General features: G+C 34.8%; 2 protein-coding genes across 2 annotated transcripts; both read left to right on the top strand.

Moving 5' to 3' along the window:
• Positions 1 to 108: 108 nt before the first annotated feature.
• Positions 109 to 10,045, top strand: LOC140812689 (anaphase-promoting complex subunit 4). The gene is made up of 19 exons (XM_073171036.1): positions 109 to 380; positions 460 to 571; positions 707 to 798; positions 968 to 1,051; positions 1,652 to 1,891; positions 1,984 to 2,070; positions 3,260 to 3,411; positions 4,181 to 4,341; positions 4,432 to 4,532; positions 4,614 to 4,688; positions 4,840 to 5,019; positions 5,711 to 5,793; positions 5,895 to 5,984; positions 6,266 to 6,370; positions 6,640 to 6,775; positions 7,955 to 8,182; positions 8,252 to 8,404; positions 8,719 to 8,800; positions 9,213 to 10,045. Exons 1-19 carry the CDS (start codon positions 312 to 314, stop codon positions 9,305 to 9,307), a joined length of 2,325 nt encoding a protein of 774 aa, XP_073027137.1. The 5' UTR covers positions 109 to 311; the 3' UTR covers positions 9,308 to 10,045.
• A 1,511-nt stretch (positions 10,046 to 11,556) lies between these two features.
• On the top strand, positions 11,557 to 18,532 carry LOC140811706 (B3 domain-containing protein Os07g0563300-like). The gene is made up of 13 exons (XM_073169758.1): positions 11,557 to 11,968; positions 12,808 to 12,889; positions 13,029 to 13,127; positions 13,566 to 13,899; positions 13,998 to 14,331; positions 14,532 to 14,628; positions 15,272 to 15,446; positions 15,537 to 15,616; positions 16,062 to 16,430; positions 16,825 to 16,877; positions 16,982 to 17,095; positions 17,525 to 17,595; positions 17,684 to 18,532. The coding sequence occupies exons 1-13, from the start codon at positions 11,847 to 11,849 to the stop codon at positions 18,355 to 18,357; spliced, it is 2,604 nt and encodes an 867-aa protein (XP_073025859.1). The 5' UTR covers positions 11,557 to 11,846; the 3' UTR covers positions 18,358 to 18,532.
• Positions 18,533 to 19,290: the final 758 nt, after the last annotated feature.

Below are 19,290 nucleotides of genomic sequence, written 5' to 3' on the forward strand. Positions count from 1 at the left end.
CAAATTACTACAAACTTTTGACAAATATATAATATAACAATACGAATAAATTGATTCACGAGGTTCCCATCCTATCATAATAATTTTTATTTTGATTATAAAAAATTAGCATTTACTAATTACGTAATATGTCTTAAAATCTAAAAAATATTTTAACAATTAAATATTAAAACTAAACTTGCAAAATTTTCTCGACATTTGAGCATTTGCATTGCTCCGGCGGCACTGAGTTAAAATCCGAAAAAGCCCGCCTCTCTAACCGGTGAACTTTCCTCTCTCGAGACTTGCAAGTTTTACTTCACAATTTCTGTATGGAGAGCGTCGAATCGCATGGCGCGGTTCCGTTTCAGCTACAATACGACAAACCCATAGCTTCTCAGGTAATCTTGCTCGCATGAAATTCAAACGAGGTCCTATGTTGTGTTTTTGTCATAATTTGTGTTTCGGGTAATTGAGCAGATTAAGATTGCAGAATGGAATCCAGAAAAGGATTTACTGGCATTGGTCACGGAAGACTCGAAGCTTCTTCTTCATCGCTTCAATTGGCAGAGGCTTTGGATCACCTCCACCGGTCTGTATTCAGCAATAACCTTTTCTTTTACCGTTTTAAAATTGGACATGTTGTATTATCAGCTTAAAGTTACTTATTGGTGAATTTGATTTTATCACTGTATGCTAATTTTGACTTTTGGAACGTTTTATTTAGGGAAATGCATAACATCCATATGTTGGCGTCCAGATGGTAAAGCAATTGCAGTGGGACTCGAGGATGGAGCTGTTTCAATTCACGATGTGGAAGTGAGTTCTTTTGTTTTATTTTAAGCATGTACTTTTTTATTTCTTTTAAAGTCGTTTTTATTTCAATTGGTCCCAAATGAAGCAACAACAATTTGCTTTCGACGTTACTTTTGAAATTGAACCCATTGCATTTATCTCTAACTTTTTGGTTGTATTTTATGGAAATTAGAATGGCAAACTTCTGAGAAGTATGAAGTTCCACAGTGTTTCTGTCGTCTGCCTCAGCTGGGAGGAAGATAGGAAAAAGATCGCGGTAAAACTCTTCCAACTGTGTTAATTTCTTACACGTGCTTTAATCATTTACCTTTATATTTTATTCCTATTATTATTTAGATAAGATGCAAAAGCTTGCATTTTCAGTCATGTTGCAACATCTCTTGGTTTAGAGTTCACTTGGTATATTGCCTTTTGAACCAATAAACTGAAGAAACTGGCAAACGGAGGTCATTGATTTGTTTGCAAATTTATGTTCAATGTTTGGCTGAGATTATGCTTAGATCGATAAGCTGCTGGTCTCAATTGAACTCTAAATCTAGTTAGAATCAATTTGATGCAAGTCCGAATTTACCTAATGTCGTGCTTCGATATGTCTGATGGGGGCCTTATCTCCCCGTACGTTCTTGGTCCAGAGAGTGGTCCCTAGTCCCTTTATTGTTTCATCAATGGAATAAAATATGATGATAGTGTTCTGTTACATTAGTGCAAACTATAAAACCTGAACAATATTTTTCTTTTACCTGAAGAACTTCTTGATGATGTCTTATTTAAAGTGTGCTCAGCCATTCTACATGGTTTTTAGAAAATCCTTTGCTCCTTTTAACTTTCTCATTTTCCCTCTTCTATTGGAATTTAGGAGGGAAATCATAATGTTTTGACTTATGAGGACAGGACTGCTCGGTTTTTTCCTCATGCTCCAAGATCTCCTCGTATACCTGGTCTTGTACCAGGAGATAGTGGTTTCATGGATGAAAGTGAGGATTCATTCCGGGAACTGTTTGATTCTTCACATCAACAATTTAGCATCTTATGCAGTGGGGATAAAGATGGCAATATCTGCTTTAGTATTTTTGGCATTTTCCTTGTAGGAAGAATTGTGAGTTGATCCTGATTATCTTTGACTTTTATCTTTCAATACCTCTAGCACGTCTATATGTTTCCTATGCAACCTTCCTTTTAAACTGCCAGAACATACACAATCTTGCTTTTCACTGTCCTTTGGTGGGAATTGGGAACAACATTACGTACCAACTTTTGAATGCTTCTATTCGTAAGGTAAGTCAATTTTGTATTCAATGTTGTTATTTTAGTTTATCTTAAGCATAGATGTTCTGCTCTGAGTAATTGGTACAACTATCCAGTTTAAACTTGTTATATTTTCTTTATGTATATGCTAGTGCTCAATCACACATTGTGTGCAGGATGTTTTTTGTTTGTGTAAAGAGAGAGATTTTATGCATGGTTAGTCTTTATGTACTTCGGGATCTTTTAATTGTAAAAGGTAAACATGAGGTCAAAGGTGGCATTTTGTTCGGCTTTCAATCCAATTCAACTCAAAGTTTTAAGAAAAATTGAAAGTTGATGTGATATCTTGTAAGAAATCTAGCAAATAATTATGTGATTATTATATTTTGAATAATGGTTTTGAAATATGAAATGTTGTGCATTGTAAAAATTTTGAATAAAAAAAGGAGGGTCGAGATGTTTGGATTTTCAATCCAAACAATTGTTGAACTCTAGAGTTCAATGCCAGAACCCAACCAAACAGGGCCAAACTAATTTTGGGGAAACATGAAGTAGGGGCATTTTAGTTATTTCTTAACTTAGTTAAGGGTACACATGGGCATAATAGAGAAACCGAAATTTGGTTTACTGCTTTGGGATCCATGCTATTTTATCAAGGTCTTTTTGTGCCTTCTATTTTAAAGTTATGTCAACTCGAAGTCATTCAGAGCTGTGTATGTATCAGAATTGCTAAATCTATGTGATAGGTGAAGAGGAAGCATTAAGAAGCTTCTTCTAGAAGGCCAAGGATTTGCAAGTCGGATTATGAAAACATTAATTAAATGGTTACACACACACACACATATGTTATTGCATTGGGGGTGGTTTTTTCCCCTTTGGTTTAATGAGGATTTAGATCCACGCCTACACCGCTAGGCCTACGGGTGGTGGTGTTTATCAAACAGTTATATGATTGCATGGTCTAGCGAAGGGATGAATACTTTGCAAATGGGATTTGGCCTTCACATTCCATGTTATTGAACCCTATCAATGCAGACAAATCTTCTAATTTTCCTTGCGTTTTTCTCTCAGATGTAAAACTTGTGTTGTTAATCTTACTTCTCATTGCATTCAAATAAATTATACAAAGCTATAGCTTCTGTTCACTCAGTCTATGGTGATTTCTGTGCTGAAATAGTGCTTTTGGGGAATCTCATATTGTGATTGTGCTTCTTGTCAGGTGTCATTATCCAATGATCTTTGTCGTATTATCATCTTGTGCTCAGGTGTACTTATGGGAACTGACAGAGAAGCAAGAGACGTTCAAATGTCTCAAAGTGAGCTACCTGGTTTTCATTGCTTAGTCCTTGACAGTGCAATTTTTTCTGAAAGGTATTAGTGTATTCTGAAAGCAGCAATAATTATCTTTGTGTCTATGTCCGTGTGGCCAAATTTTATCAGTATGTCTTTACTCTTTAAAGAAGTGGACCGTGGCTTAGGGAACTTTCCATTCAGATCAATTATTTGGAAGCTTTGCTCTGAACATTGGTAATTCATGCTGCTTTTGGGTCCATTTTTTTATGGACTGCAGGCATTACTGTCCATTCAGTCTATGGACAATAGAACCTTTTCACTTTTTTTTATTGAAAAAATCATTACCGTCGTTTATCAATCCTGGTAGTACCCATGAGATCCTTATTATGCTTCCGCTGTTTCCATCCGGGTTTAAATTTCTCATGATGAAGCATAAGGAAATCATAATTCATATGTAAGGTGCTTGATTGTTGTTCATGTATTATATACTGTCTGCTCATGAATTCCCGTGCAAGACAAGTTCTCTCAATACCTGAGTCTTTTATTTTCTAGTAACACTTTTCAAATTGTTTCGCGTTCTTAGCGCTGGGGATGCACAAGTTTTAGAAATGACAATTTTGATTGTGGTTCTATCTTTATTTTGCATTTCCACTTGTAATTTATTCCTCTCATTAATAAGAGAATAACTTATGTATTGCAAGCCCTTTTCATCAGCTACTTTTTTTGGCTGTCTCTTCCTGATCCAGGGGTTGACATATGTATTATCAAGTTTAATGCTTATTATTATTTCACTTTTTATAAGTTCATCTGATTATGATTGCACTGCAATATTCTCAATCAATGACAGGAAAAACGAGCTCCACCAGGTGGCTCAGCAAGCTTCTAATGTGGAGCATCTTATTGAAGTAATCCGAACATCACTTTCCGTCATGACTAAGCAGTGGTCCGATGCTATGCACACTTATCGTGAAAAATTCAATGGTCTATCATCCTTGATTATTGACAATGGTAAACGTTAAAATAAATGTGAAATAATTCAGGATTTCTGATTTTTCTTGTCTGGTTCCTGTTCGAATATTTATTTAAACAAAAGTGTAGGACTTGACTCCACTCCTCAAGAAGAGTTTCTAAGCTTGCTAGGTGGTGCAAGGACAAGTCCAGCGGTTCATCAATTTTTAGTTAATTCCCTTGGTGAAATGGTATATTCTCTTATATCAAGTGTTTCACGTGTAATGATGATCGTGAATTTTATGTACATTCTCTTGTATTGTTTTTCGTAGGGGCTCAAACGGGTTGCGAAGGTAGTTTCTGGTGCTGGGAAAGATGTTCAAACGGTCGTGCTTGATCATCTACAGGTGTGGCATCCTAAGAGTAACAACTTATAGGGCACCTGAGAAAGACCTAGTCTTTGAATCTTCTTTGGCAGAAAGTTCTTCGTTACAATTAATTTATTTCTTAACTAACTTATTTTATTCAAATCTAAACTTCTAAAGCTCTGATTCTCAGCCTGCTGCAGATATTATTGGGTTTCGAATAGGAGAATTAAGAGGGTTATCAAAATGGCGTGCACGTTATCAAGGTATTGGCTTAGATGAGAACTTAATTGATAATGCAATGGAGAAGGCTGGAATGTTGCTTGTACAAGTTGAGAGGTTCGTAAGAGTTCTATCATCTGTAGTGCAGCAGGTATGTGCCATCCTAGCTACTGTAAGGCAGTGTAAACTGTCTCTTCCCTTTTCCTGAGTTGTAGATTGTTTTGGTAGTACAATTATGTTATTTTTCCATGTTTTTGGTTGTTGCTTATGTGTAGTATATGCTTATGCATGAACATGAGTATATGATATGACAAACACAGAGAACCCTTGAAAGTCACATACACACTGAGACACCACTTGAAAGAATATTCCAAATGTAGGATCAAAACATTTCATGGCTATGGTTTTCATGAATATTGATTTACAGTTGATATAGTGATTTTTTCTTTTGATTAGCCAATAAATAATAAAAAGGAGGCACAGTACTTTGCTCCAAGTATGGTGTCAAGACTTTTCATATAAACTATGTTACTTGTTAATTTTTCTGTATAAGTTATTTTTGACGTCAGACATCTCTTTGTTGAATATGATCCTGCAACACAAAGTTGATTTTGTTTTAAAATATTATGATCATCTTCATTTGCAAGCTTTTTTCCAAGTAGGGAAACTTAAATGGAGGTCTTGCTGTCTGCAAGTCAAATTTAAGCCACACACATATTGGTTTTTGAGTAAATCTTTGTTGCATAATGTGATATTTTGTCATACTTTTGCTGCAAAAAACAAAATCCTTTCCTGTTCAATGTTCAGGTCCTTTACAGTTTTGACAATAGTCTTTGGTTTAGTTTTCAAATTTTTTCAGTTGGCTCCTGAAGTCTGTAAAGATTTTAATGTCTGAACCAAGCGATCAACTTCTGCCCTTCAGTAGGTCTGTAATCTGTTTATCGTTTATTTTTGTTTTAGATTTTCTGCTATATGCTTAAATTTGTAGTTCTCCCCTGACTCAGGGGGTCCATTCCTTTTTTTCAGTGAACTTATCATAATTTTCCTGAAGTTTCTATATGACCGAGATCCTGTTGGTCAATTGCTGGAGTTTGATCACAATATTGAAGTTGACTTGTAAGTCCTGCTTTTGACAAATTAAACTCTGAATAGTTTAGACTATAATTGTTAACAATTCTATAACATTCATTCAATTCTGAAACATCGGTTTCAGATTTCTCTGCTTAGTGATTCTCCATTTACACGTCGCAAGTGTTCAATAACTTGAAACACTAGGAAATTCTCGCAAAGCAAGCTCCATCATTTTCAGGCCATGCAAATTTTCTATGCATTTGCTGTTATTTGACACTTGAACTGGTGCATTGTTTTGACTTCTTACATTTTTTTTTTTTTAATAGGGAAAGACAGTTACGAGTTAGAGAATTGGCTCTTTTTGGGGGTTTCTTCGATTCTGAATACCTCAACAGAACATTAGCAAGCGGATTTCAACAGATGGAATATTGGTATACCTTTTAGCATTATTTTGTTTATTATTTGCATCCTCACGAAGCACATGAACTTGAGATAGATTTTCTGAGCTTATGGAAAGCAGAATATGGACTTAACCTTTGCAGGAAATATATTGATACGTTTGTAGGCCAGGCATCTTCTTCCCCTTCACCCGATTTTTTTATAACAGAGGAAAAGCATAATTAGATGAGGCTAAGTTAAAACTAATTTTTCCATGCTTGTTTCCCACGACTTTTCTTGTGTAATTGGGTCATGATTGTAGTTTCAAGGAGGCTTTGGAGATGCCATTAGTCACGGTTTCCAAAAGAATACTTTGTAAAGATATGTTGCCGCTTTTCCCTATTGAATCTTCAACAAGCTTGAAGTCCTGTATTCCGGCATCAGTCTCATATTTTCAGGTAGCTGTTATTCCTAAATCTTGCCAAACATATTTTTTAGTCTGATTTCTCTCCGTGCTGACACTGTTTCAGGTTAATTTATTTCTGTGTGTAAAATATACATAAAAGAGTTCCTGTAACAGAGACTAGGATCCTTGATGAACTCAAAGCATCATTTAAGTTCACATTGAACAATTTGAATAATCTAGTATCTCTCGGCATGTGATGTGTATAGGATACACGTTGAATTTTTATGTTGAATTTTAGTATAAAACTTAATATTAATTATGTTAAATTTTTTATATAAAATATAATTGTGATGATATAAATTTGAGTTGATATTTTATTCATTTATTTTTTATAGTAAGTTAATATTTTATTTTTGGGTGAATAAAACAATAAATTTATTTAATTGAATGTCATTCATTTTTCATATATTTTAGCGTCCTTTGGCATGCGATGAATATATTTGCATTAAATTTTTTGTTGTTAATTAATATTTTTTAATTTTGAGTTTATAATTTTTTATGTTAGGAGTTATATAATCATGTAATAGTTTAAAAATCTAGATGAGATAAATAAATATTTATTAATTTTTAAAAACTTGAAATGTGAATGAGATATGGTAGTTATAGCCTATAGGTGAACTAGTTTACTAAAATAGGTTTTATGATTTTTTCATTAAATAAAAATGTAGAACTTTTGTAATTTGAGAGGGATATTTTTTGTACTTCAAAAAATTAGTACTGGGAAATTGAAAGAAGCAGTGCTTAGTTCTGCATGAATACTCAAAACTCATAAAATTTAGAAGATTAAGGCACATAATATTGCTTATTTATATAACTCGGAGTATGGAATATTCTAGCTATATGCTTCATAACAACATATGATGATATGAATGGAAAGACCGGATGTTTCTACTTCTTGTAACTTGCAATCATCAGTTATTAAGCATTCACCAATAAAAGATCCTCAAACAGCTGCACTTTTTATGTATCTTTCACTGCTCCTGATTGCACTGGCATTCGTTGTATTGTAAAAACAGTAGGTTCCGAAACATTGTGGACTCAGACAGGTGATCCTTAAGGTCGCATTTGTTGTTTAATGTGCAAGCAATGTTGAAGAGTGATCATGTATGAGCTATCATGTGCAGAAACTATCTGATTTTAGCATTTACAAACTTTTCTTCTTATTTGGCAGGAGAATTCACATGTGGTTATGAATCATCGAACTGTCCAAAGTCTTACTGATTATACGTCTTTTATTATACCTGATGGGACGATTCCAAACATAAAAAATTGCATCGGCGTATGTAGAGGGATCATGCATGATTTAGACAATATAAAAGATCTTCACCATACTTCACTGGAAGCTGCATTATTACGAGCTCCTGATGGATATGACTGTGCAGATATATCTCTGTATAGAGTAAGTACAAGAATGTTCTTGTCATTTACTCTAATTGGTCTGCTCATTTCTCACTTATTCTATAATCAGGAAGCACAACTTGTCTTGTTGCTGAATGAAGTAACTTCCACTTCTGAGAGCTCAGGAAATGCTCATATGATGATCATACCAGCAGCAGGCCTTCCTTTTGTGCGGATTTCAAGGTCCTCTTCTCTCAAATCTTGGAATTTTCAGGAACTTCAGGTATACTTTTCTTGCAACTTCATGGTAATTTTTGTGATAGTTATAGACAGAAATTTATGCTGATGCAATGTTTGATGAATTCTTAACTATTTCTACAAAGAGCTCATCTTTTATGACTAAGGTATATAAAAGTTCTTCACGACGAATGTTTTATATTTAGTTTCTCTATTGTTACATTCTTAATTCAACCACATCCTTTCTACAAATCATGTATTTATTTTATGCTTATATCGAAAAAGTATTCTAGTTGCATTTTTTTGTTATTCCTTTCGGAAAAGGTAACATAGATGTGTGCCTTGTGTATCTTATGCTAGGACTCTGTCATAGACCTGCAATTGGAAAATGAAAAGGTTCGAGAAATTCCTCATTCTGTGGTTGCTCCACTCGCTGTTAGTGGTGAGTGTCTTCTAAAACTGCACTTTATCTGGTATATTTTGCATGTTTTTATGCACTGAAAACATGTTCAGTAAAAATGTTACCTGGATGAATAATTCTTATTCATCTAGATTTTCGTTTTTATTGCCCACCATAATGTGTGTCCCCAAATATTTCATAGGTTTTAGCATTTTTCGTATAAATTGTTAAATTTTACAGGTGCATGATATCCTGCACTCAAGCCTTTTTCCCTTAAAAATAATAATAAATTCAGTCGGTTCATTTCTCTCTGAAGACAGAGATATTGCTTTCAATAAACATATGATCCATTTGATGAATTAGTAACAGACTTTCTAGTTCATTTCATGGAATCTATTAATAGTAGTTGAAGAATGTTCCTATTAGTGATATTTAGTGCAATTTAACATTTCAGCATCAAGAGGCGTGGCATGTGTTTTTGCTGCAAAAAAACGTGCCTTGGTGTATATTCTAGAGGAAGATGAAGATGAAGCTACAGATACAGAGTAACTGTTGAATCCTTTCATGTTTCAGTTCAGCTGGTGACATGTGGGGTCTGAGCTACCAGTACCTTCTATTAGAGTGTGTTCGTTCTTAGGATTTTACTCTATATTTTGTGCTTTATTTATGGTGGTTAAGCTCAATGAGGCCTTGAGCTCCTGGATGATGCTTGGTGAGTCTCCAAATCTGCAAAATCCTTATAAATTAAGTTATACATTTTATTGTTTCATGTTCTAGACGTCTAGCAATTCTTTAAGCTGGCCATTGATATTAGCTAGAGAAGAGAGGAGATATAGAATTCAGGTCTGAGCCTGTGAAATATAATCGGAAGTTCAGTGAAATATATCCCACCACGGACCACCTAGATTCAGTATTTGAGCACCAAGCAGGTACTGTCAAAATGCTGTGGATAAATGGCACAACCATGAAGAAAGAGCAGCAACGGCGTCCAATCATATGCTTTTTAACGATCGTGGAATGAATATTGTACATTTTGAATCTCCCCCACTCACACATTGTTTGGCGGGACTTTTTATTTTTTATGTCGCGATTCACTCGTCTCGAGTGATTCAGTTCAGTAATGTCATTTTTTGGCTCTTGTGTCAATGATGATCCTACATTCCAACTGAGCGACGTCTATCTTTTTACTATTTGAGTGCACAAGTTAGAAAACATACATGATATACGGGCAAGAAAGAAACGAACACTGAAGTTAATTGTGATGAAACAGGTTTTTCCCCAACCGTATTTACTACATCAGATTATCTTAGTACTCAAGTTTTTTGTTTTATATATATACAGTTTTGACATGATATCTATCAATCGTGCTTACTTTTGTATTTACCAATAAGGTGTTATTCATTTATCGGATATAATATAATAAATCATATCCAAATTGTACATTAAATAAATTAATGACACATCGTTAGTGGGCACTAGGAGTGTCAAAAAAACAACTCGACCTAGTTCGACAAAAGAAAAATCAAGTTTGGGTTGAGGGTTTTTGTGTTCAGATTGGATTGGATTCAATATCTCACCCGAAAAAACAATCATGTACTGTCTAGGTTAACTCGAAAATTTAATTTTTTTAAAAATTATATAATTAATAAATATTGTCGACGTTTTTATAAATTGTATGTCCAAAAAAAATTTGTATATTTTTATTATAAATTTCATCGTTTAATATTTATTTTTTATTTTTATTTTTTAAAACAATTGTTTATTTGAGTTTTTATAATTAGAATTTTAAATTTAAATCATATATAAAATATATATTTTTTATTATATGTTTAAATTAAAATTATTTTTTTAAAATAAATAAAAATTAAAATCAGGTTGAGTTGAGTTAGGATTCCGATTATTTGTTGATAATCATTCTTTATTTTAAAGATATTTTAATTAATTTTAAATATACAAATCTAATATATTCTTTTATAAATTTTCTTCAAAAAATTGGAGAATACTCGACCAACCCTTGGGTTTGAATATGGAAATAATATACCCGAAAACTGAAAAATCCAACTGTTTAGACACTGTATAACAGAAAAAAGTTTAGTTCGAACTATAAAGTATTTTTTTTTTGAATGAACTATAAAGTATTATAACTTGGACTAGTAGGATCAGTATTTATTGCGTTTCATTGTTTATAATTTAAAGAGTTGTATAATTAATAAAATTAGAACCATTATATAAGAATAGGGAAGTTAATTTTACAAGTTTTATACTCCTTCCGTCTCGTCCCAATTATGCAAGTCACTTAAAATTGAAAATAATGTTTGTGTAATTGATATTTTCAATTAATTTTGTAATATGTGTTAAAAAAAGAAACAAACAGATTTTGTTTGGTTGGATAAGGCAAAAACAAAAAATATTTTTTAAGGAAATTTTTTTTTGTCTTATAAAAATAATATTGTTTGGTTGTAAAATTTATTTTTCTAAATTAAGTATTTTTTTGGTTTGTAAGCTTCTATTTCTATACATTTTAACATTTATTATCCAACTGTCAGAATAATTTCTGTTTTTTAAGGAAAAACTTTTTTTGAAAAAACTTAATTTATTTTAATATTTTTGTAAGTTACAACTCGTCTGATTTAGTATAAAATAAAAAAATAAATAAATGGGAAACGCTTTGAGATTTGGCATGAATGAGAGCGACTGACGTCAGTGCAGAAATAAAGGAGAAAAACGACGACGCCAGGTAGCATAAAGCAGAGGCCCCACTGTCTTTTTATATACATATAATTAATTAATTACGAATCATATGCTGCTCTATATTGTTGTTACATCACAGTCAGTCACCCAAAATCCCAGTCTCCGGCTCTCTCTTCCCTGAGATGAATTTCCTATCTTTTCATGTTATCATTGCACTTCCTGTGTTTTGTTGATTCTAGGGTTTTGCATTTTTATTTTTTATTTTTTAAAATTTAATTCCTGGGCATGAATATTTAACGATGGCTTTGTCTCGGACTGCAAAAAAATTCCTTCTTTTGGCTATTTTCTTGAGAAAATTCTTGAATCTCGTAGTTTCTGGTTAGGGCCTTCGTTCGCGATGTCGTCTTCTTTGTCGAAGAAGGTTTGCTTCAACTCAAACTGCAAAGAGGCGTCTGAGAAGTGGAGAAATGGTTGGCGTCGCCGCACCGGCGAGTACGCTCAACTATGCGATCGTTGCGCGTATGATTATTGGCTTTCCTTTTTTATGTCTGTTGTTGTCCTGACTTCTCAATTTCCTAGCTTCAGTTTAAACTTGAATTTTTGGTTAAATTTCGTTGAGCATTTCTTTTTGTTGGTGGGGGAGCCGGGGTGGTGTTTTGACTACTTATTTTTTTTCACTGTTTACGGAGGTTTTGGATTGGAGCTTGCAATGTAGTTAGCATTTTCTGGATTTTTTTGGTTTATCGTAGCCAACTGCTTTCAAGTTGTCTTGGATTTGGATTTGGATTGTGATGCTTGCTCGTCCATCCTTTTGGTTACATTTACACATTACATGAGGCATTTGAGAATTGGAAAGCGAGGATTGAGCTTGAGAAGGAGAAAATATCTCAAACTTTGGAACGGGCATTGTGGTCAATTGACTTGTTTGTTATGTCTACATAGCGGATGGTTTAGAATCGAAGCTTCGAGTTTGGAAATGTGCATCGAATATTTAACCATGCAGATTGCAAATTTCAGATATTGAATGTCTCAGTTTGGTGTCTGCATAGTTTATTTGGCAGCAAAACATTTAGAATTAATTACTTTAGTTTTTGTGAACCTCATTGTGTACCCACTCTTATTGTTTGAAAGACTTTATTTGGAATATTCTGCTCTATTGCTAACAACTTGGGGTAACTTTGTTCAGTTTAAGCGTCCAGAATAAATTAATTGAAAACATAAGAGTTGCAGATTTTTCTGATTTTGATGATTCATCATCTGTCTGTGTGTAATCTGTCAATTACTTATTTTTACTGATTTTCCAAGTATTGGAACATCTGCTAGAAATTGAATTTCGATGTTATTTAATTGAAATTTAGTTCTGCTTATGAGGAAGGAAAATTTTGTGAGGCTTTCCACTCAATTACTTCTGGTTGGAGATGCTGTGAATCTTGTGGAAAGGTAAGATAGCTTTAGACTTTACCAAGATTTTCTTAGAAATTTTTCATTTTCTGGTGTGTATAAATTGAAATTCTAGTTTTCTTTTTTCATATAAATTGCTGAGAACGTGTAAATATCGAATGTCAAATCCTCATTGCAGCAAATACATTGTGGTTGTATAGTGTCATTCCATATGTTCGTACTCTTGGATGCTGGAGGGATAGAATGCCTAACATGTGCAAGGAAAAGTTTCGGTTTGGTAAGAGTGATGGTTCTTTCTTTAGTGGGTTTTATTTCTCAAGATAGAATTATGTGATTCTCCAATTTCAAGCCACCTTCCTAGTATTTTTTGGCATTTATTGATTGGAAGTGGAATGTACAAAGCATTTTGCAGTTTGTACTTAATAAGTTAAGTGCAAAACTTGGTGACCAATTGCTCAGTCATATTTTGTCTATGTAGCTTGAGTTGTTACACTTTCATTGTTGAATTTTTATTATATCGATGAATGTTGCATGAATACCTTTAATAAATTGAAAAACCCTGAACAAGCATCAGTTATAACGACCTTTATCAAAAGCTGAAGTTTTGTTTAGTCACTGGAGGAATATCCCGTGCTTCACCAAACTAGGTTGTTCTCTTTCATATCTTTTAGTTATTAAGTTTGGGAACATAACTTTTCCTTTCCCATTTTTCCAGACTCCAAATCCGGCATGGCCGCCACCTTCACAATTCCTTCCTTCACAACTCGAAAGAAGGAAGGATTTCTCGGTGAAAACGTTTAGTTCCATAATTGGCTCGGGCCCAGTACCATGGAGAATCGCTCCCAGTTTGTTCAAGGAGTCTAATATCCAATCTGACACACAGCCAATAATGCCCTTTGAAATTGATGTATGTGGCATTGATTTATTTGGCACTTCTGAGAGATTGCCTGCTGCTTCGCCAGAGGGAAAGCAAGAATTTTCTGATGAAAAATGTTTTAATGAAAAGTTGAGAGTTGGCCCAATTGACACGTTTCAGAATGGGCATTCTGGTAGTTATATTGGACCATGAGAACTTATCATTTCCTGCCACTTCCTGACTTTTCATGAAATTTTTCTGCCTCTCAGTCATGTTTTTGTCTTACTGCAGCACTTAATCCAAAAGAGCGTCCATTTCTCTCCATAAATAGCATCCAGCCAACAATATTTCCAAAAAATAATTCTTCAAATTTCAGTTTAACCAGTTCGTCTTCATCCAAAACTGAACTAGATGATACTGGCCAGCTTTCTGCAACTTTTTCAACACCACAGGCCCTTTCGATTCCAGTGGGCAAGCAGGTTGGCAGTCAATATAGAATGGATTCATGTGATGAGACTCAGGTTCGTAATGGGAAGGTCCAAGGAGATTGCCGAGGCCGAAATCAGTTGCTTCCTCGGTATCGGCCCCAAATAACTGAGGAGGAGCTTCTAAAAATTTCAAGCTCGTATCCTATGGCGTGGAAGGGTTCATGTTATAGTTTTGTTTCCCAAGAATAATTATCACTAAATTCTTTGGTTCGGTTTCTTTGCATTGTGCTGCTAATTTATTGTGGCATACCCTGTGATGCTTGCTTAAAATCCATTTGAATATTATCTGATAATTGTGCTTGGTATTTCACCGATCTTTGCCTTAATTTATCTTTAGCTCAAAGTCAGTTATTACTCCATTGTTTGAGAAAACTTTAAGTGCTAGTGACGCTGGACGTATTGGCCGCCTAGTGCTGCCAAAAAAGTGTGCAGAGGTGAGTCCTTATGTCAATGTAGTAACCATTCTAATCGATCTTACTTGTTGCTTTTGCTTTTTTGCTGTTTGCAGTTATATACAGGTGTAAATATTCGAATTTACTTTGTGGTTTGGTTTCTGAGTTGAGATTGGCATTTGTTAGGGTGTCAAAAAAACTCAGTGGATTCCTCTGAAGAGGGTTATCAAAGCTAACTGTTGGAGTGTAGGGACTTACATATTAGAAATTAGACATATGATGCAGATATCAGGAGTGTGCTTTCTTTTATATCATTAAATTTGTGTTGTGAGGTTTCTGTTGACTGTCTGATTGGTATCATCCCAGCAACGTCATTGCGTAAAAAAGGAAGACACTTTACCGTGAGAGTAGAAATCCATCTTTCAATGCAGCTATTGGCTTTTCGTTTGTAATTTTTTTCCTAAAATTGTTGAACTGTAAACGGAAGCAAAGGACAAAAGACAATAAGAGTTTTTCATTTCAACGACCGTATGATAGCCAGTGGTATTTTTAGCTTGATCTGATGTGAGGTAGTCGTGTTGCATCTCTCTTCACCTATTATAACTTTCATTTGATTTTATGAACAATCTTTCCTAGTTTAAAATTTAGAGATCTGAAAAAAGGTGCTTCATTCATGGTGAGACAGGCCTATTTTCCACCAATTGCTCAGCCAGAAGGGTTACCCCTGGAAGTACTGGATGTGAAGGGAAAGGAATGGGTATTTCAGTTTCGATTCTGGCCAAATAATAATAGCAGAATGTATGTCCTGGAAGGAATCACTCCTTGTATACAATCTTTGAGACTGCAGGCTGGTGATGTAGGTAATTAATTAGCACACTGCGTCTTGCATCATGATCGAGCATATTCTTTTGTTGTTCATTTGCAAAATCACTCATAATATTTCTTGGCAGTAACATTTAGTAGGCTGATGCCTGAAGGAAAGCTGGTCATGGGGGGCAGAAAGTCTTCAAGCGTTCCATCACCAGATCAGGTTTATCCTTCAATTGAACAAGTATAATGTCTTAAATAAATATTCCTGCCAAAATGTATTTCGCGCAAAATTTTAATATTGTCTCGAATAAAATAAATGTAATTCAACATAAATACATATGTATTACCATATTATTTATTTATTATTTTTAGAAAAGATACTTGGCTAGGATTTTGGGGTGCTACATATTACGACATGACAAAAGTTGAAAACTCCTGGGTATCTTGTTGTATAAGTATGTTTCCTGCATTGCAAGCTGATTTATGTTTATTTGTTATGAATGCTTGGATGAAGAAAAAACCATCTGCAATTTCATGTGTGAATGCACGATTAATGTATTTTCGTAGCAGTCATACCAATTACTTTGATTAAATATAAATATTTCCTATTTATTTTTTATTGGACATCCATCATTATTGAGTTCAATTTTGCTTTCTGTTCAAAGGGAGATGGAGCTCTTATAAAAGGAAATAATGCTTTCATTCCGGAGAACTGTCAAGCTAAAAATAAATGTATGGAAGGGGTTTCAGTAAAATGTCACGCGAAGGGTAAATCACCCAGTAGCTTCCAGCCCATCAGCCATGCTTCCAAGGCAGATACAGGAAGCACCAGTTCTGAAATACTCGAAGCTAAGCCTCTTAATAGCAGCAAGGGGAAGGGGAGCATTTTGGTCTCAAAGAGTAAGCGGCTTAGAATTGAGAAGGGCATAGAGCTCAAGCTCAGTATGGATGAAGCTCAAGGATTGATGCGTCCACCTGCTAAAATTGCTCCATCAGTTTTTCTTGTAGAAGGATGTGAATTTGAAGAATTCGAGGTACCGATATTCTTATTTTGTAAAACTTCCGTTGCTGCTTAGTCCATAGCTACCAGGTTGTTCGGTCTTGTGTGGTTCTTAAACTGATGATCTTTTAAATACTCGTGTTCTTAAAATTCAGGCGTAAACCGTCTGAAAATGGTCCTAGTGTGTCCAATTTTTAAAAACACGGGGTTGTAAAAAACCTTTTATTTAACAAATGGGGTTTAATGCTTTTTTGATAGTTCACATGGGTGATAGTTGCGATTTTCCCGTTCCTTGGGAGATGACATAGTAGGATACAAGGAGGGTTAATGCTTGGCTGGATTAGCAAGACTGATAATCACACATAAAAGTTTTTTCATTCGTTTCATTTATTTTCTTCTCCGGCATCCTCATAGGATTCTCTGTTTAGGACACTGTGCCAGTTATTGGGAGGCCAACTATACCGGCAACAGATCCTTTCGGGTGTGTCCTTTTTGTTGGTGTAAATCTCTCTCTCATGTGCATTTTCACGCGTGCACATTCATATGCAGAAGAATGTTAACATCGAATCCTTTGATTTTTCTCAGCGAAAAGATACAGTGGGTTCAATGTGAGGACTGTTTTAAGTGGCGTAAAGTTCCCGAAGATGCTCTTCTTCCTTCTGGATGGATCTGTTCCGAGAATGTATGGGACCTTGACAGGTATGGTGGACTTCCATTTCAATTCTGAACCCTGAATTTTCTGTTCGTATAGTACAATGCTTGTCAGTGTTTGCTAAAAAATTATTCATCTGTTCCTTTTTGTTATAGACTGGTTAAGCTCTTCTAGTTTTTGTGTTTGTTTACGTTTTTTCAATTATTTTTTATGGTTGCTCTAGTCCGGTACAGCGGTACTATTTTATATGGTTACTCGGCACCAGTACCACAGTTTCTAAACCCGTCAATGCCCTAGTTTTTACTACCTCAGCTCTCAATGGTATACAAATACATCAAACCAAGTTCAAGAAGTTTGCTTTGGACTTTTCAATCAATGTTTGTCTTGGAGCTTTTCAACTAATGTTTGCCTGTCTCAGTGCTCCATTTTGAGTAATTTATGGGTTCCTTTGTATCTTTCCATCGGTTATCCATCAGATCTCGATGTTCGGATGCTGAGGAATTAGCTATAGAAAAGCTGGAAGATATTTTACCTGCCATCAACAATGGTTTTAACTTCTCTCTGAACTTGCCATCGTAGTAAATTTTCCTTCTGTAATTATTACATTTACCTATTGTTTTCTTGATGTCATCTAGTTTCTTCAAAGAGAAGGGAGATCACCACAATGGATTCAGATGTGTTTGTCACTCAGGAAAGACTTGATACCCTTGCTAATTTGGGCATCCAATTCCAAGGAGACGATCAGGGCATTTCAGCTTCACCGGACTCCAGGTCAAAGCACCCATGGTTTCCCAGTGAGAAAGGCTCTAAGCACAAACAATCATGCGATTGTGCCATCTGCAGTTCATTGAAACATCGTTTCCGAACTTTGATGGATAGGTGTGTGAAGCATCAATTGGATGAAGTCGGTGAATCTGCATCCCAGAAGTCGCAGCAGCTACAATTACCTGAACAAGTGCACAACGTTGACACATACACAGTCATTGGAGCCGGAAATATTACCCTGACTCCGCGAGAGAAGATAGCATGTCTTGACTATCATAACGGGCGAAAGTCATCACCCTTGCTGTTGAAAGGTCAAATAGACCTTAACATTCAGCCGGAGCGAGAGGACGATTTTTCACCTGTTTCAGAGTCTGGAACACCGAAGCAGTTGCACCCACCCACCACAGAGATATTTTTCATGCAGCAGATGCCATCAGGCTCAGGCATTGGAAATTTAATCAGGACACGGATGACACAAGATGGTATTGGTGGTGCAAATCTGATTAGTTGTTTAGCTGTGGATGGAGGTAAACAAGAAAACTGACCAGCTTTTACTCGGAGCTTCGTCTGAGCTATGTATATAAAAAGGCAGGATGGATACTTGGCTTTTTTTGCATGACCTTTAGTGTAATTTCGAAGATAGCAATGCACATAATGTGGTAACTTATTTTTCAAGTCCTGAGTAATGGTTTAATGCGCTTCATTACATCTTGGACCAATGTATGATTGATTCATAAAATTCCCTACTAATTTGATAGGACGAGTGCATCGATTTGGGAGTTCAAATTTAACAGAATGTAATCTCGATTAATTATCATTTCAACTCGTATGCTAACATTTGTTTAGTATGCTAAATCCCGGGATGTGTCCTATGGTAGTAAATTTATCATGTAACAACATGCGTCGAAGAATTAGTGTTTTGTTTTTGGGATGATTGAAGTCTGGATCCGAATTAAATATCAATATCTTTTTTCATTGTTTTTTATAAAAAATTTATAATTAAATAATATTAATTGTAGAAACAAAAATAACCAACAACAAATTCATCAGAATTCATTATACTTTTATTAGTTAAAATTCATTATACGTGTATATTTATAAACAAGAAATGAAATTTATTTATTAATTTATAAAATTGATAGAACATAGTTTTATACTATCGTTTTTTTTCAAAAAAAAAAAATATGTTATGAGTTTATCGAAATTATTAATTTAAAAAATTGGCAAAATCCGACAACAACAAAAAACGCTGGATTTGGGCACACGCTTAAAGTATTTCTTTGTATGATTTTAATGATTCTGGCCTCATTTCATCCTGGAAACGCGGCGAATCTTTTGATTCGGCGACTGCTCTCGTCGAGCCCGGCAAGTCGTAGTAGTTTTGTCCTTTCAAACTGGTTCCCGATTTGGGCACATGCTCCGCCTGACATTTCTCTGTTATCATCTTCCAAATACTCTCCAGTGTTTCCGGCTCCCT

The sequence above is a fragment of the Primulina eburnea genome, chromosome 14 (genome assembly GCF_022965805.1).
Source record: "Primulina eburnea isolate SZY01 chromosome 14, ASM2296580v1, whole genome shotgun sequence".
Lineage (NCBI taxonomy): Eukaryota > Viridiplantae > Streptophyta > Magnoliopsida > Lamiales > Gesneriaceae > Primulina > Primulina eburnea.

Excerpts from the sequence above, each read along its gene's own strand:
- LOC140812689 (XM_073171036.1), top strand. The coding sequence starts at position 312 with ATGGAGAGCGTCGAATCGCATGGCGCGGTTCCGTTTCAGCTACAATAC. Across the intron at positions 572-706 it reads GCTTTGGATCACCTCCACCG|GGAAATGCATAACATCCATA; the intron begins GTCTGTATTCAG and ends CGTTTTATTTAG. Across the intron at positions 799-967 it reads TTTCAATTCACGATGTGGAA|AATGGCAAACTTCTGAGAAG; the intron begins GTGAGTTCTTTT and ends TATGGAAATTAG.
- LOC140811706 (XM_073169758.1), top strand. The coding sequence starts at position 11,847 with ATGTCGTCTTCTTTGTCGAAGAAGGTTTGCTTCAACTCAAACTGCAAA. Across the intron at positions 14,629-15,271 it reads TGCCAAAAAAGTGTGCAGAG|GCCTATTTTCCACCAATTGC; the intron begins GTGAGTCCTTAT and ends ATGGTGAGACAG. Across the intron at positions 16,878-16,981 it reads CCGGCAACAGATCCTTTCGG|CGAAAAGATACAGTGGGTTC; the intron begins GTGTGTCCTTTT and ends GATTTTTCTCAG.